Genomic DNA, 16,901 nt, shown 5'->3' on the forward strand with positions numbered 1-16,901 from the left:
CGTCGAGGCATCCAGAAACAAGTGGAACAAACGCTGCGCGACGTTTTCAGGCAGCTATTCGAAAGCCACCGGGAACACCGGTCGTTCTCCTAGAAAGGAAAGAAGTATCTGGTTCTGCGACAATAAACGCTGCTTGAACAGCATAACCAGGAGGCCTACCCCCTACCCGTATTGAAGTCACCGTAGACTGCATATGCGACAGCAAGTACTTCTGGTTCATTGATCTAAAGATCAGGTATTGGCAAATCGTAGTCGGCGAAGACGACGTGAGAAGACAACTTTCGTCAATCGCAACGGCCTCTATGAGTATAATGTAATGTAATTTGGACAATGTTCTGAGGCAGTCAATAGGCCAGGGCAGACACTGACACCAGAAAAATGTCTGTTTGCTCAAGAGGAGCTGCTGTTTTTTGGCCAAAAAAAGAACAACAATAAAGCACTACCAGACGCGCAGAATGAGCCTCTATCGAGCAGTTTTCAGAGTCGGTCAACAAGAAAGATGTGCGCGAATTCCTCACACTGTGCGTATTACCGACATTTGTAAAGAACTTTTCACGCATATCCGAACCCGTAACACATTAGACGAAGTTGGACTTGCAATTAAAATGGCCAGCTTCGCAGAGTGAAACACTCGAAAAACTTCAGCGTTGTTTAGAACCGCCGCCTAAACTTGGGCACTTCGACGAAAACGACAAAACCGAGGTTCATACAGATGCAAGCAGCGTGGACTGAGTCGATGGAATCGTGCAAACGAAGGAAGGCCGTGAAAGTCTAACAGCGCATGCCAGCCGTTTTTAAGCATGAAATGCTTTTAGCTCCCGTTGTCGGCAGTGTGGTGACGTCACGCCGAGACGGAAAGCCAACATCCGGGCACTGAATTTCACTCATCCGGGCACTGAAACGAGAGCATCCGGACACCGTACGAGATTTAACGAGACTATCTAGGTTTTGAGAGAGGGCCGCTTGGAGCAAGAGGGGAGCTCCAGGGCGAGAAGGACTTTGGACGGAAAAATTGCTTCCGCGCTGTCCCCAAGGATGGCGCTGCGGTCCCACACTCACGCATGTAAAAGACCGGCCGCTGGGCCTTCATCTCATGACGTTTCCCTCTTTGGCAGGCAGATGTATACACGCTCGCGGAGTATTCGAACGCGCTGTATATACATTCTTGTCAGGCCTGTGGCTCGTCGTGTTCGCGTACGCTTCTGCATCGTCCTGCATTTCAATGCCGCCACCGTCACAGCTGCTTAAGCCGAGCAGTGGAGCCTGATGCAAGGAGAGGTAGGAAGCGTCTTGCGGAAAGCGATCGCTTTGCTAATGATACGCCACAGCAGAAGACTGCTCGTCCCTGCCGACAACGCCATGATTATGCGGCCGCTCCCGAAAGCGCTCCCCGAAAAAGCCGCTCCCCGAAAGGCCGCTCCCCGAAAAAGCCGCAGCGATTCACGGCTGCCTACCTAAGCCCGCATGTGTTATGCCCGTAAACATTTCATGCTTACTCTACTCTCGGTTACGGGAGAGGCAGAGATTTTTTGTCAAAACCAGAGGCAAGTTATTGAACGAAAGAGAAGTAGTGCCTTTAGACAGTGGGGCTCATGTTGAAATCCCATCCGTACTTGTACGGTAGGTTTTTAAAGGCTGTGGGTGACCATCCTAAGTTGGGCTGCCTTGCCAACTTGAAGGACCCGTGTGGTCCCTCGCTCGATGAAGCTTGCGACTCCAAGAAGTCGACTTCATCGTGCGCCGCCATACGAAGACAATGAAGAAATGTTCCTTTGACTGTTTATTGGCTTGCAATTTCTCCCGAGAGCAATGTACGGATCCTGGGTTAAAACGTCTTTTCGAACCCATTGAAAGCAAGGGTGCTTCAGCCCCATACGTATGAGGCATCAAATGTTGTCCATCTCCTTATAGAACGATGTCCTCGTTATGAGCTTCACACCTAGGAAGAGCGCATACTTTCTAATTGTGCCCCCAAGCCTTTGAGATGAAGTTGTTCAAGCATCGCACGACGAGCCGACAACAGAACGCTTAGGGTTCACACGCACTTTCCTCCGAGTTCAAGACAAGTAATACTGGCCGCGATTAGCTACCGGTATTGACGGTTACGTCCAAACTTGTCGTGAGTATACCCGCGCAAAAAGACGCCACTGAGCAGGCCAAGTGGACTACTGGACTCCATACCTCCACCGACGAAGCCTTTCCAACGTGGAATGAACTGAAGCCCCTACGCAGAAGCAACAGACCGGCCATCAGGTACAGCAGCGGACGTCGCAATTTTTTTTTGAACCGATGTTTTTTGGCTACGGCGCCCCAGAGCTCCTCATGACCGACAGGGGAGCATCACTCACGGCCAGGCTCACCCAAGCTGTTCTGCAGTATAGCCATACAAGCCACTGGCGAACAACCGCATACCAACCGTATACTCACGGCGTTATGGAGCACTCGAACAAAACCTCCTCGGAGATGCTTTCTATAAACGTCGGCACTGAACAAAAGACATGGAACACCATCTTATCCTATGTGGTCTTCGTCTACGACAGCGTCGCCGCCCAGTAGACAACCAGATTAGCCATGTTACGTCTCGTATATGGCAAAGAGGTCACGACAACCTTCAACGCAATGACACCGGTCGTCACCGAACACAGCATTTACGTTGCCGTCTACGTGCAGCGCGCAGACGAATCCCGACGACTATCCCTGCTATGCATACAGATCAACAACCCACCGACGATCGAAACCGAGTGAAAGAGTAGGTTTCGACGTCCATTCACTGCCGCGGACTGCGTGAAAAGCTTCTGTGCGCTATTATTATTGCGAAAGCAATACTAGTTGCACTTTCAGCCCGTCGCGTAGCGAGGCCGGTAGCTACCAGTGACCTTTAGCATGACCGCCTGCAACAAACAAAGAAACAAAGACAAACAGTGCGCTAGGAAACTCTCATATCTCGGTGCACACCCGAACCGCGCCGTAAGAGAACGAAAATGAAAAGAAAATTGGTTTTAAGAAAAGGAAACGACGCCTGTCTCTCTCATATCTCGTAGGATACCCTAACCGCGGCGTAAGGGCCTTAAGGAAAACGAAATGAAAATTGGTTTTAAGGAAAGGAAATGCCTGTCTCTCATATCTTGGTGTACACCGAAAAGGAGTGACTTTACACGCGGCACAAATAAAAATAAATAAAAGACAAGCAGTGCGCGAGGAACCTCTTATATATCGGTGGACACCCGAACCGCGCCGTAAGGGAAGGAAAATGAAAAGAAAACTGCTTTTAAGGAAAGGAAACGACTCCTGACTCTCTCATATCGCGGTGGATACCCGAACCGAGCTGTAAGGGCCTTAAAGGGACACTGAGGAGAAATTGAAGTTGGCTTGTATCGACAGAATATCAGCTCCTGATTACAAAAACGCCACTCATACTGACAACAAAGCTCTTGTAACGTAGAAAAGAGCAAGAACCAAAATAAAGGTATCGCCACCACAGGCCAAACTCGCAAGTACAAGCGTGATGAGGTCATAGGACAAAACAGTGTTGCTAGAACGAATGGTTCTAGCAACACCAGGAACCGAGAAGCCATGAATCACTGAGGCGCAGCCAATGCATACGCAAATCTCCTTGACGTCGCCAGATGGCGCCACGTGCCCGGTAGCTACGCGCGCTCCTGAAGCATTGGGACAAATCAGCGCCTGTTTTCCGGCGGTAGGCGGGCTCCCGGTATTCCGCTAGCGGTAACAAGGTGTATATTTGCGAGAACTTCGTTGACGACTTCGAGAACGAGATCCATCGTAACGCTGGCAAAACGCCAGTGCAAACGTAATCGAAGCGACTGTAGCGACGGCCGCAATAGCCGATAGATGCCTTCAACGTGCGACCGGCGGTAGCTTTCTTTTCGGCTGCTGCTAGGCTGCACTGCTGGCAGGCAGAAATCACGGAGTCTGCGCTACGTCATGCGCGCGTCATGTTTCACGTCTCTTAGTCCTGTGTCGTCATAGGCGAATCCCAAGTTCGGATCAGAGCGGCGGGAAAAACTTTTTCAACTTCGAATCCAAATTTTTTAGAAATAAATGCATCTTTCGCTGCCGGCCAAGTGGCAACAAAGCCATGACATGCCGAACTATCTGATTTTACTATAAAAAAAATATTAATAGTGCTCTCCTCAGTGTCCCTTTAAGGAAAATGAAAAGAAATGAAAATTGCTTTCGAGATAACAGGTCAAGATTATCTACAGTAATCTGGAAACATGTAGATGCAGCTCTACATGGCTGTGATCAATCGAGATTAGTCCGGTCGCTTCTCGCGTCACGAACAAAAACGATAACACCCCTTTCCTGTGGCTTTAAGCGCGAACGAACGGGCACTACAATGATACGTGGCAATTTGCAGAAATTCCGCATGTTTTGCAATGTTTTTGCGTGCGTTAAACAACCGCAGGTGTCCAGAATTACTATTGAGCCTTCAATCACTGCGCTCTTCATCGCCTGAGTCGCTTCAGGACATTAAAACAACAGAGCACTTTATCGCACATAGCTAAACCTTATGGAGAGCTGAAGAACTTACGCATGTTCATTATTTAGGGTCGACAGACGGCATTCCAATGAGTATGCGCAGGTTGCTTTTATGCAATCGGCATACAAGCCTTAGAAAGCCGAAACATTCTCACTACAACCAGCACTAATCAAGTTTTAGCACAAATGGAGCGTTAAAAATTTCAAAACAGAAACACAAAGTAGCCGCAGCCAATATTATTAAAAGATTAACTTGCTGCCTGGCACGCCAAACCTAGCCTGATGGTAATGCGGCACGATAAATGAAAGTAAATGCAATGTAGGAATCTTAGGTGCATGCTTTGCTGCTCTGCTAAGCGATGTCAAAGTCTAGCTGCTAATTCACCAACAATGTAGCTAGAGTAAAAATGGTTGTGAAGCCAAGCCAAAATCGAAACTGCAAAGAAAGAAAAAATTGCTCACCAGTGCACAGTATTTCCCGAGCCGCAGTCTTTCGTCAGAAAAGGTTATCCTTGCGTTGCCAGCCTGCAGCACATGTTCATGGAAACTATTTCACACAAGAAAATAACTGGATCAGCAGCTGCTTTAGTAAATGAACTGTGTATGCATGCTCGCGGTTCTGCTCCCACTGCAATAAAGTCTGCCTTCTAGTTTGCATCTGCGACCATGTTGAACTTAAGTCGTCCGAATCCCTTGTTGAAACATGCACTGTCTCACAAAACACAGCAATTAGAAATCTCTGCATAATAAGATACACTTATGGTACCTATTTTCTCAAAAAAAAAAAACAGCTGATCAGCCTGGAAGGGCGCGACTGCCCGTCTCCTTGACTGAGAAAGCGTGCTAACAGAGCAGGCGCTTATTTTGGCATTTAAACGGAAAAAATAACCGATTAATATTACAAAAGGTAAATTTGAAATGAATTAAGTTGAGAAAGCATATTTACAGAGCTAAATATTCTTTCAAACGCACAAGCAGGTGCTTTAATACTTTATCGATTATATGAGAGACCATACGTTTTGTACTTGCAATTTATATGCAAGAAAAAATTACGGGCGCCCTTAATTATCATATAGTGATTAAAATGCGTTAGCATTATGTCCTCTCCTTTCTTTTAATTGCTTCTCTTCTACTTCTTATCTTCCCTTCACATTTTCTCATATACTTTGCTCTGTCCACCGGGCGCCTCCTTGCGGCATTTTCGTTCCCAGCCCTACAAGTCGAGAGAGTAATTTCCTCTCTCCACCTTGCAACTTGCCAAAAGTGGCAGGTGGGCCTTGCATCTATTAACCGTGGCAGGGGGTGGCTCTTGCCACTTGCCAGCTTGCAGATGGCGAGTGTCCACAATAACAAGCTGCCGGAAGATGCCGGACACGTTTTCATCACAATGGGGCTTCTAATGCTCAGGCATTAAAAATTCAATTCGCTTTCACGTAATGTGGCAATACTGTGGGTATATAACAGGTTGATACCAGAGGAAGCAGTTGTGGTTTGTGATGACAGGCAATGAAATGGGAATTGCTGGACATGAAAGAAAGGAAACTTTATGCAAAACCTTTTCATTATACTTTATTTGCAACTGCTGACATTCAACGTGAAAGGTAAGCGATGCACGAACGATACTTGCCACAAATGTGTTACAAATATCAACATGTTCACTGGGATTTACGATATCTGAATTGACTATAGACAAGAACTTCATTTTGCAGGGCGACTTTCTCCTCGAATATTTCTAGGAAATAAAACAGATTACTAACCTGTGTTGTGAGCCTGAAGCCGAAAGTTTTCATTCCCGCTTTAAAAAGAGTTGTTCAGACCACAGTCGAATATATATTTAATTAAGGTGCCTGAATTTTTTGTAGTCTCCCGCCTTTAGCAACGCCCTCAGTTGTGTTTATTATAGAATAAATAAACAAAATAAACAAAAAACAGCTATGAAAGTAATCAGGTTGCGCAAGGAGACTAAGGTCGTGGTCCTTAAGTGTAACGGAGGGGCTCCCAAGAGAAGGCAAGCGTAGCAGGGGGCACCAGGAAGTTAGGCGGGCGGATGAGGAAAGGAGGAGGAAAGAGACTTTAATGGATAATGGAGAGGTCTGCCTGGTTATGGGCCTGGCATGCTACTCCAGATGAGGATGAAAGAAAAGGGTGAAAAAAAAAGGTGACATCAAACATAATCAACACTCACGCACTCTCACACACACAATGAGTATCAAAGTATGTCCACTAAACCCGTGTGCCTTAGAAAAACTTAGAAAGCTTAATTTTCCAGTGGCTGCCGGGCCACTGCGGCATTCATGGCAATCACCAGGCTGACGAAGCTGCCCGTTCTGCCCACAATGATGGAATCCCCGTTAATATCCCCGTAACGAGAGCTGACGCAGCGTGTGGGCTTCGTTCTTTGAGGCTGGAGCTCACACTTTCAGCGTGGAACTCTGGTGAGTTGTGCAACCGTCGCCTCAGGACTTTGGACCCTGGACTGCGCCTCCGTCTTCCGTGTAATGTAGCGCGTCGTGAAGCAACACTACTGTGTCGTCTATGGCTCGGTGTTGCCTTCACGAATAAGTATGCTTTCCGGATCGCGATGGCCGACAGCCCTTCTTGTGTGAACTGCGCCTGTGATGAGACAATCACCCATATCTTGTGTGAGTGTCCTGCCTTTGTAGCCGAAAGACATAAGCTGCGATGTGCTTTGGACCGCCTGGACCCTCGCCCTTTCACAGAGGCCAAGATCCTCGGTCCGTGGCCACAACAGTCAACTGCCATCAAGGCTTAGAAGGCACTCTTTCGCTTTTTGAGAGCGACTGCCTTGATTGACAGACTGTGATTATTTCCCGTTACTTCTCTCTTTCCTCTTTAATTCCCCTCATTCCCTTTCCCTGTGCAGGGTAGCCAACCGGAATCCTTTCTGGTTAACATCCCTGCCTTTCCCTCTCTCTCTCTCTCTCTCTCTCTCTCTCTTTTGTCCCTCGCTCAGCCGAAGTCGCATCAGTACAGGGTCCAAGGACATGCTCCAGGTGCACGGGGTCGTCCTGACGAAGTCCTAAAGCACCTAACAGTGCCTTGCGATGAGTATTAAAGATTTGGCAGTGGCAGATCAAGTGTTGAATATCTTCGCGCACACCACATGTCAGGCACAGAGGGCTACTTGATACACCAATTTTATAAAGATAGAATTTAGTAAAGGCAACGTCCAGACGAATTCGGTCAAGGCAATTACAGCCACGTCTATTTAAATTTCGGGGCATGCGGAATTCACAAACGGGGTCAATGCGAAAGAGGGGTCTGTATTGACGCCGCGGATCACACCACAAAGAGCGTTGCGTCTGCCAGGCTTTAGTAGCGAGAAGTCTCGCGCCATCACTACGAGAAAAGGGTATCGGTAGAAACAAGGAGGTGTCGCCATGCGTCGATCTTGCTGCACCGTCAGCACGATCATTGCCTGCGAGGCCACAGTGAGCGGGTAAGGTGGGCGGATGAGATTAAGAAGTTTACGGGGATACGGTGGCCGCAGTTGGCAAAGGACAGGGCTAATTGGAGAGACATGGGAGAGGCCTTTGCCCTGCAGTGGGCGTAGTCAGGCTGAGGATGATGATGATGACTACAGTTCATAGGGGAAGGGAACCTGCCTAAAGCAGCTGACGCTGCAAAAACAAGTGTTATATCATCTTCCTTTATATTAAATGGCCACTTTGGGACAGTCTATTTTCGGTAAGCAATATCTCGGAATACATTTCGCACGGGATAAACGTCACAATGGAACTTTGATGAGCTTCAGAGATAAGTAGTAAGAACCTCTAAAACCGTTTATTTTACGTGACCTGACGCTATTATGCTGTTTAATGACATTTATATTGGTTAGAGCAACGTTCGAAATGCCCATTGCGACATTCGCACACACTTAATCTCGTTTAAAGTATTTTTCAGGGCGCTTGAGTTCGCTTCTCATGACACTTCCCTCGCACCTCTCCAGATGGCTGTGGGCTGGTGGGAATGCACTTTAATGGCACGCACTCGATTGAAACGCGATTCCTTAATTGTGCGCAAGCTTTATGCGAATGCCGAGGAAGGCTAGTAGTAGGAATGTGATTCGTCAGCCGGCAAAGAACGCAGGCCTTTGTCCTGCAGTGGGCGTAGTCCAGCTGATGATGATGGCAATGATAACGAAGGAACGAAGATAAAGACTGCGAGGTAGACAGACATGCTCATCCCTGACAACGGTATCAAATGCCACGAGTTATTTTAACGCAGAACCTTTTAACACCGACTGGTGTTGATCTAAGCTCTTTGCATTGGGTTGATGACACGCCGGCGGCTCTGTATTCCATTTTGACCACATCTTCCCATCTCATGCGAAACACATGCCCGCAAACATTTTAAACGGTATCCTTTCTGATCGCATAGCGGAATACCCAGATTAAACGATGCTTTCTACCGATGTCTCCGTCAGCTGCCACAAAGCTGCTGTTGTCATCTTTTCGGAGGATTTGGCATGGAGCTATTCTGTCCGTATCCCAGATTATATTCCTATATTATTGCAGAATTTTTGCCTCTTCGAATGGCCCTGCACAAATGTTGGTGCCATGTGTCACGTGTTATCTTCATCGCTGATTGCTTGTCAGTTTTAGCCTGCCCTGAATGTTCACAAAAATATTTTTTGAGCTGTTTCCTGCGATTTTTGTCCCATCCACTTTAAGGAGGTCTGTTTTGTCGGGATTCCTGGCCATGCAGGCATTAATTCAAACGAGGGCGCTGATTACTTAGCAAGGCCGGCTCTTGATGGGTCAGTGACACTTTCCGTCCCGAATTTCAGTCTCCTGGCCATTTCCAGGCATCAGCGGTTCCAACACGTATCAGCCAGGTTACGCGATCCTTACTAAATACTACTGATTATCGGCCCTTAGCATCTAATTGGAACGCCCATCCGTGTAAAACCAAGCTGTGTGAGATATCAATGACGCAGTTGCGAAGCAGGAGTCTCAGTTTAAATTTATATCTATGCAGATGTGGGCGGTGACGGAGAAACCTATGTGACTCATTTTCTCCTCTACTGTCCAAAGTTCGCACTTCATAGAAAGAGGTCCCTCTCTCCAGGTTAGTGCTCCCGTTATTTCCGCCAGCGTTGTTATCATTCGGTGCGAGTGCCAAAGGATCTACATTGGGTTCAATTTGTGGGATACTCCGTGATTACATAATTGCAACTGGTAGGTTTATTTGCTCTTCGAAATTCTCAGAGCTCTTCTTTTTTCACCGAAATGTTGTTTGTTATTTTACTTTTAATATTTTTCTGTCGTTTTTCGTCGATACATTTTTCAAAATTGACGCTTCGTGCTAATATTTTGTCGTAATCGCCTATGGAAATTTCCTTCTTTAGGCCACTACACCTTGGCCAATCTCCCATGTGAGTATGTGTCATGTTTTAAGAGGAAGAAGAAGAAGACTGACATGGCTGCGCAGTGAAAAACTTTGTCGCGACAGAACAGTAGCAGGTGCCGCTGCCCGCGCATGTCACAAACCCACTCTGGTCAGATATACTGCGCGTAAAAACGCTAGCTAAATAAAAAAGATTTCAATGAGGGAATGCCTTTTAAAATGCGGGGATACGTGGGGCTGTCATATATGCGCGCTTATAGATTGGAATGAAATCGTCTAGTCGGAACTTTGGCTGGCGGCCCCAGGCTTCCCTCGACTTCATTTCTCTTTGTTTTTTGTTGCTTAATTTTAGAAGTTTGATGTGCCTAGGCAAGTTCTAATCTACGCAGGTCAGGACAAATGTTAAGTTCAAGGGCATTCTTGACACCTGCACAATAGCCACATGAGGTTCTGTTTTTTATTAAGCGCTGGAACGGATCTCAATTAAGTGACAGGCAATGAGCGCTTGGCAAGGCAGCGCCTCATCGGGCTAGTATGTCGCATGCGCCAAGGCAGCGGAACGCTACACATTGCGCACATTATGGGCTAGATACACGTTGTACCGTGCCTGAGAGTACACATGTCCAGAACTTCTAAACGGTTGGTTTATACCTAAAGTCTGGCCAAGCGCGGGTATGACCGAACTTCGCAGGCAGGGACGCGATTATTTTGAAATTTGCAATGCATTTAAAGAAACATGCAGGGAATTTGCATCAGATTGGGAAACATCAGATACAATCACTGTGAATAGAGAATACAAAAAGAACAGGCCTATAAAAAATATAAAGCGACACAAATAAAATCTTTCAAAATAAATCATAAAAGAGACGATATGTTCAAGTTGTTTTAGAATTTAATAGATAAAAGCAAACGTAACAGCTTCAATTAGTTAGTTTTGGAAAATGGTAGAGGTAGTTTCACTGGTTATTAGCGCTTTCAGAGGTATGTACAGCAGGGCGAGTCTGTTCAACATTCACAGGGGAGGTGCCATGGTAAAGTCTGATCACATATTAGTGTAACAAAATGCGTCATCGATGCTGAGGCGTTTGAAGGCTCAAGGCATTTCGGAGCTCTGAATACAAGCCGCATATTGTAGTTTGGTAGTATAAAACGAAACGCACGATTCTGTAATGCTTCTAGCGACTGCGTTAAGTAAGCCTGATGCGGAAAAAAACGCTTTCAGATTGTGCCTGCAATCCGAATATTTGATGCCAAGCCGCACTGTGTAAATATGGAATGGCCGCCACGGTGAGCCGGTCGGTCATTTCTTGTGCGGCGTGCATCTCTGGTTTTACACAATTGTGCAGTGTTTCGCCAATTGGCATGACTGGGTGACGACGGAAGCGTGCCCTGGTTTTGCCGAGGCACTTGAACAGAAAAATGGGCTCGAAAAAGTGGACATATAATTGCAATCACAGCAGAGCGAAACCCCTCTTCAATATCTCTTAGTAACAAGAAAATTCAAACAGCGCTAGACAACAGGAACCGAAAGAGGAGGAGACAAACACGGCCATGTTGTCTAGCGCTGTTTGAATTTTCTCGTCACCATGGAACACCAACTCGCCCAATCTGCCGTCCTTCTACAGTTTATCTCTTAGTAACCTCACCTATTCCATTCAATTCTATTAGTATCCTCTTATCGTACCTTCGTTAGTCTGCCCAGCAGACGTCGTCGTGTTGAAAGTGCAGACGAAGTCGAGACCTCTAAGATCATGATCCCGGAGTCAAGAAAATGAGAAGCAGAGATCCAAAGGATTCTGCCTAAATATCTGGAGCATATAAACAAGATTTCTAAAGATAGGCGAACACCCAGCGACGACGAATTAAAATAGCGAAGCTTATCTGAGCTACCGCGATCTACCCGTCTGTGGAAAGGTCACTTAACGTTAATATAGTGGTTTCCCCGTCATCGCAAGAAAGCGCAACTAACATGGAACATGGAACGAAGCTGCGGAAATATCTCGACGGAAATCGGGCTTCATTTCTGAATGCGATGTTATATTTCTTCTCTTTCGATATTTAACGCATTTTAGAAGATATGCACATTACTAGGATAGCTGGTATCGCATCTTGGGGCTTTACTTCTTTTTTCGTGCTTCATCTCTTTTTACAATTTTTTCCTGCTATTTCAGCAATTTTTGATGATGATGAAAGCAGTAAACTTTGATGAAGGGACCAAGCGGGGTAATAGGGCCTCGTTTGGCTGGAAAGGTAGAATTGTCATGCATATATTCTAATTACTGACGGAAGTGACTACTGACGTGAAACTTTGAGACATGCTACTAAAAAAACTCCCCTTTTTTGCAGTCTGAGCCAACAAAGAAACGAGATGAAACAGTTCTCAAACTAGAGGAAGGAATACGAAGCGAGGTGACAGCAGAAAGCACCACTTTCAATTACTTTATTTTACCCACGACACGTATAAAGCTGCTATTGGGGCACGCACAAAGAAGTCAATTATGCATCAAGAACGTCGTGATAAAGGACCGTCAAGAAATTTTTTTCCGACCGCATAGACTTAAACTGAAGTTTCGCGTACGCTCAAGCTGCCTTTATTTTTTTTATAAAAAAAACGCTTCTGTCAGCACCGTGGCTTTCGTACCCTTGTATATACAGAGAATGCGTACGTCAGTGAAGCATGACACACAAGTACCTAGTGGGAACGCTTTATGTTTTTACGTAAACGTGTACCTTCCTTCGTTTGCGTACATTTCCCTGATGTTTCCTTGTTTGTTCATTGACGCACCGGCAAATGTGTCCCTAAAGGAGTGGCCGCGCGACAAGGGTATTTCGTAAACCACCCCTTCAGGGCATTTCATATCATGTTTCCAGTGTCGTTGTTGCTGTTGGCCTCTAATAGAGCGGCACAAACCAACAGGGGGGAATTGGCCCGGGTGCATTACACAGAGATTTCCTCCACATTTCTTCTTTTATTTCTCGTCTTCGGTGCGTGAACAAAGGCCTCCGAGCTTCCTTGGTGCGCACAAAACGAGCGGAAGATGGTGGCGCTTCGTAACCTTTTTCAGACTTCGGGACACTCGGTGCACATAGGGCACCAATGCAGCTCTCATCCCTTCTTGACGGAGGAGGATAAAAAAACTTTATTGACTCAACTGCGATTTCCTCTACACATTAAACGTTTCTCTCTCTCCCTCAAGAGTGTTTATGACACATAGGCTGTGTGCCCGCGCACGGACCTACTGCTCTCATACATTCATGAGTTCATGACGCTCCGTGACTTTGGCGGCCCGGTCGGCCGTGATCTTTTGAGTGTCTTCATCAGCAGAGCACGACAGACTCTCCCATTATTCCAACATGGTGAGCTGCTCCAGGCCCCTCGGGGGAAGATCCGCCAGACATTGGAAAAGGACGTGGATTAGGGCGGCGAGTGGATGGGTACAGAGAGAGAGCAAATGGGGGTGTAGGCTCTCGGGTTGACCCGGCAGAGGATATTGGGGGATGGGATGGTGCAAGTCTGAAGGCGTTTCCAGAGGATGTGGCGGCAATTATCTAGGGAGCAATCATGACAATTATTCATAAAGACTGAGCGATGGCTCAGTGTTTACGGTGATCCGCTTCGGCTGCTGACCCGAAAGACGCGGGTTTAATCCCGTCCGCGGTGGTCGAATATCGATGGAGACGAAATTATAGAGGCCCGTGTACTGTGCGATGTCAGTGCACGCTAAAGAATACCAGGTAGTTGAAATTTCTACAGCCGTTCACTACGGCGTCTCTCATAGCCTGCATCGCTTTGGGACGTTAAACCCCATTAAAACAAACCAAACCAAACTAGGGAGGGGTTCGGTCGGTTGTGGAGCTGGCGCTTGGCCCTATAGGGATGCGCCAACTCTCTGATGATTAGCATACTCCAGGGATGAGCCCAGCTCGAAGTCTGCCATCTCCCGGTTTATAACACCTTGGGCACGGTCATCGGAGGCCTCGTTGCCGTTATTGTCGGAGTGCGCAGGAACCCAGATCAGCTCCACATGATGGGGCGGATACGCGGGGATCGAGTTGAGAAAGTAAAAAATTACCCTATGTTTAACACCGCTTCGACCGATGTGGGACATTCAAAAGCGTGGTGACGTAAATGGTGGCGCCACAAGCGACACTATTGCAACGAGAATGCGTAAATGTCAAAGCTGTGAACAACTTTTTAAGGGATGGCCCTGACCAAATCTTTAAAATAACCCGGGTCAAATTTGAAGGTCGTCGTCATGGCGGGCAAGGTCAATTATGGTTGGACATCGATTTTTATTCAAATCTACCAAGGTCACACTGTGGTCGTCCGGGCCGAATTATTGTAAATGACCCGTGCTAAATTTGGAGGTCACCATTGTGTTTGGCATGTCCAGTTATGGTTTGACGTCGATTTTGGTCCAAGTCAGCCAAGCTCAAATTTTAGATGTGGCCCGATCAGTAACCATATTTTAATCCGGTCTATACGTTCAAAGATATTACAACCTACTATCAAAATAGTAATCGCCTTTACCCTAGCCCATGTAAAGGCCTCAAGAAGGTGGATGAGCGGCTCCTTCTCCGCCTCCTCACCAATAATGTGCTGTGCCCGGCAGCACTAAACATTTTGACCTCTCCTTTAGCGGCAGTTGCTCGCATTGTAGTGCGGTGTCTTCGGACACCTATCACTTGGTGTGGGCCTGCTCTTCCAACCAGGCCATTCCCCCCATCCTCAACCCTATCCGGGAGGACTGGGAGGCGACCCTGCTCGGCTGCCACGACTTACAGGCCCAGCAAGCCTTAGTCGGGCACGCCCGGGCGGCGGCCACCGCCACTGGAGTCCCAAACTAGGGACCTCCTCTTAGTGCTTGTAAGGATCGGTCGCTCACGGGGTGATCCAAACATACCTCCTGTCCCTTCTCTATAAATGTTTTCACCATAATATAAATTGTTTTTTTTAGGAAAGGAAATGGCGCAGTGTCTGTCTCACATATCTCGGCGGACACCTGAACCGCGCCGTAAGGGAAGGGAGGAAGGTAGGAGTGAAAGAAGAAAGAGACAAAGAGGTGCCGTAGGATGGACGGATGGAAACAACTTTATTACAAAAGAAAATCTTCCAGGGTGGTCCCCTGCTGGTCCAGGAGTCCACGGGCTTGTGCTTCACGTAAAGCCCGATCCACCAGCCATTACTGGCCGTTGGGCTGAGTGGTCCGTAAAGCAGCCTCCCAGGAAGAATGAGTGGGATTGGGGATGGGGGGTACTGCCTTTGGGGAAGGACATTCCCAAAAGTAGTGGAAAAGTGTGGATCTGGGCACGCCACAGGTGTTACAATCAGGAGGAAAGGTGGGGTGGAAGCATGAGAGACGGTGGGGTGAAATAAAACAGCCTGGCTGTAATTGTCGCCATGGGGCGCTGGATAAGGGCGACAAGGTACTGTGGGGTGGTGGCATTGTCATGCGGCTGAATTTGTAAAATTTGGTGATTTGGTGATATGTAGAGAGGACCGATGGAGCTTGTGCAGGGTTGGGTGCCTGATCATCCGGGGTCCGGGAGGAGAGTTCTCGGGCCAGCGCATGAACGCGCTCATTACCGGGGATCGAGGCATGCCCAGTGACCCACGACAGAGTAACCGTTCGGTCGAGAGAGGTGGCCGTGGTAAGAATACGGTGTGTTGCCGGCGTCGCCACACCCTTTAGGTAATGGCGGTACGCGGCCTGGGAATCTGTGCAAATTTCGGTTATGTTTGTGTCAATGGTGGAGTGGGCCAGAGCAAGTGCGATGGCGGCTCCTTCCGCCTCTGCAAGCGAATTAGTTCGGATAGTGGCGGCGGCCCCCACTGTGCCGTCTTCATAGGCTGCAACTGCTGTGAAATATCCTCCTTTAGAATTTTGTGCCGCGTCGACATAAAGGATATCGGAGAGGTTGCTGTATGTTTTGGTGTAATAGCTCGCTCGTGCCTGCCGCCTACCGTGGTGGAGACAAGCACTCATATTGCGCGGTAGGGGCTTCTGATATAAGTTATCCTGCGGGTGCAGAGAAATCATGTAAGGTGTAGGACTTGTTGGGGTGGGAATTGGTGGATTGAGACGTAGCTGTCGCAGTAGGCATTGTTCTGTTTCTGTGCGGCTCAGGCGGACTGATTGGTTGGTGCGTTGAGCCACTATTAATTCGATCACCGTACTGTGGCTACCAGTGGCCAGGAGACGTTTCGTGCTAACCGTCCGTGGAAGACGCAGTGCGGAGGTGACAGCCGTGCGTATTAGGATGTATGCCTGTTGTATTTGCCGCTGAGTGATTATGTGGTATGGAAGTTGGTATGTAATGCGGCTAATGATTAATGCATTTGTCATATTGAGGGTCTAGCTTTCGGACAACCCATGATTGCGTGCTGCCACCCGCCTGATAAGTGCAACGACCTGTTTGGTCTGTCTCTGCAAGAGCTGAAGGGTGGCGGTTGCATCGAGTGTGTTGTTAATGAGAAGGCCGAGAATCTTCACCTGAGGCACAATGGGCACTGGATTCCCGTACATGTGCAGTTCAATCGGGGGGTTACTGGGGAGGAGTTTCAGCTGCTGGAGTTCCGATTTATGTGAAGAGCAACGGAGGCAGGTGTTTGCTAAATGAGTGGCGGTGATGTCTATGGCAGATTGCAGGATATCCTGGGCTGTTCCAAGGGATCCTTCCGTTGTCCAGAGGGTTATATCATCTGCGTATATGGCTGTGTGGAGCCCTGGGATAGCAGCAAGGGCCTTTGCCAATGGCGCTAGGGCAATGTTAAAAAGTAAAGGTGACAGAACCGCCCCTTGTGGGGTACCACGGTTAGGCAGGGGGAAAGGCTGGGAGGCAATATCCTCAAGGTGGAGGTCTGCCGTGCGTCCCAGAAGGAAGGCCCGAATAAATTGCCATATGCGGGTGCCACACCCCGTGGTGGCTAATGTCGTGAGGATATGGTCATGGCTTATTGTATCGAAAGCCTTATGAATATCCGTAGTGGAGGTCTCCGGAATAATTTCTACCACCTGGGGATCTTT

General features: G+C 47.7%; 1 protein-coding gene across 5 annotated transcripts in view; it reads right to left on the bottom strand.

The window, feature by feature from the left end:
• Nucleotides 1-16,901, bottom strand: part of LOC149336898 (uncharacterized) — a 106,896-nt gene that overhangs the window by 34,440 nt on the left and 55,555 nt on the right. For 3 of the 5 annotated variants that reach the window (XM_089553199.1, XM_089553198.1, XM_089553201.1), the window contains one exon: nucleotides 4,966-5,028. The exons of the other annotated variants lie outside the window; for them this stretch is intronic. In XM_089553199.1, coding sequence (XP_089409325.1) covers nucleotides 4,966-5,028 — 63 coding nt within the window. The remainder of the gene's footprint in view (nucleotides 1-4,965; nucleotides 5,029-16,901) is intronic. 5 annotated transcript variants of the gene reach the window in all.

This window comes from Amblyomma mixtum, chromosome 7 (assembly GCF_055824585.1).
Source record: "Amblyomma mixtum isolate Tamu chromosome 7, ASM5582458v1, whole genome shotgun sequence".
In the NCBI taxonomy this organism is placed as follows: Eukaryota; Metazoa; Arthropoda; class Arachnida; order Ixodida; family Ixodidae; genus Amblyomma; species Amblyomma mixtum.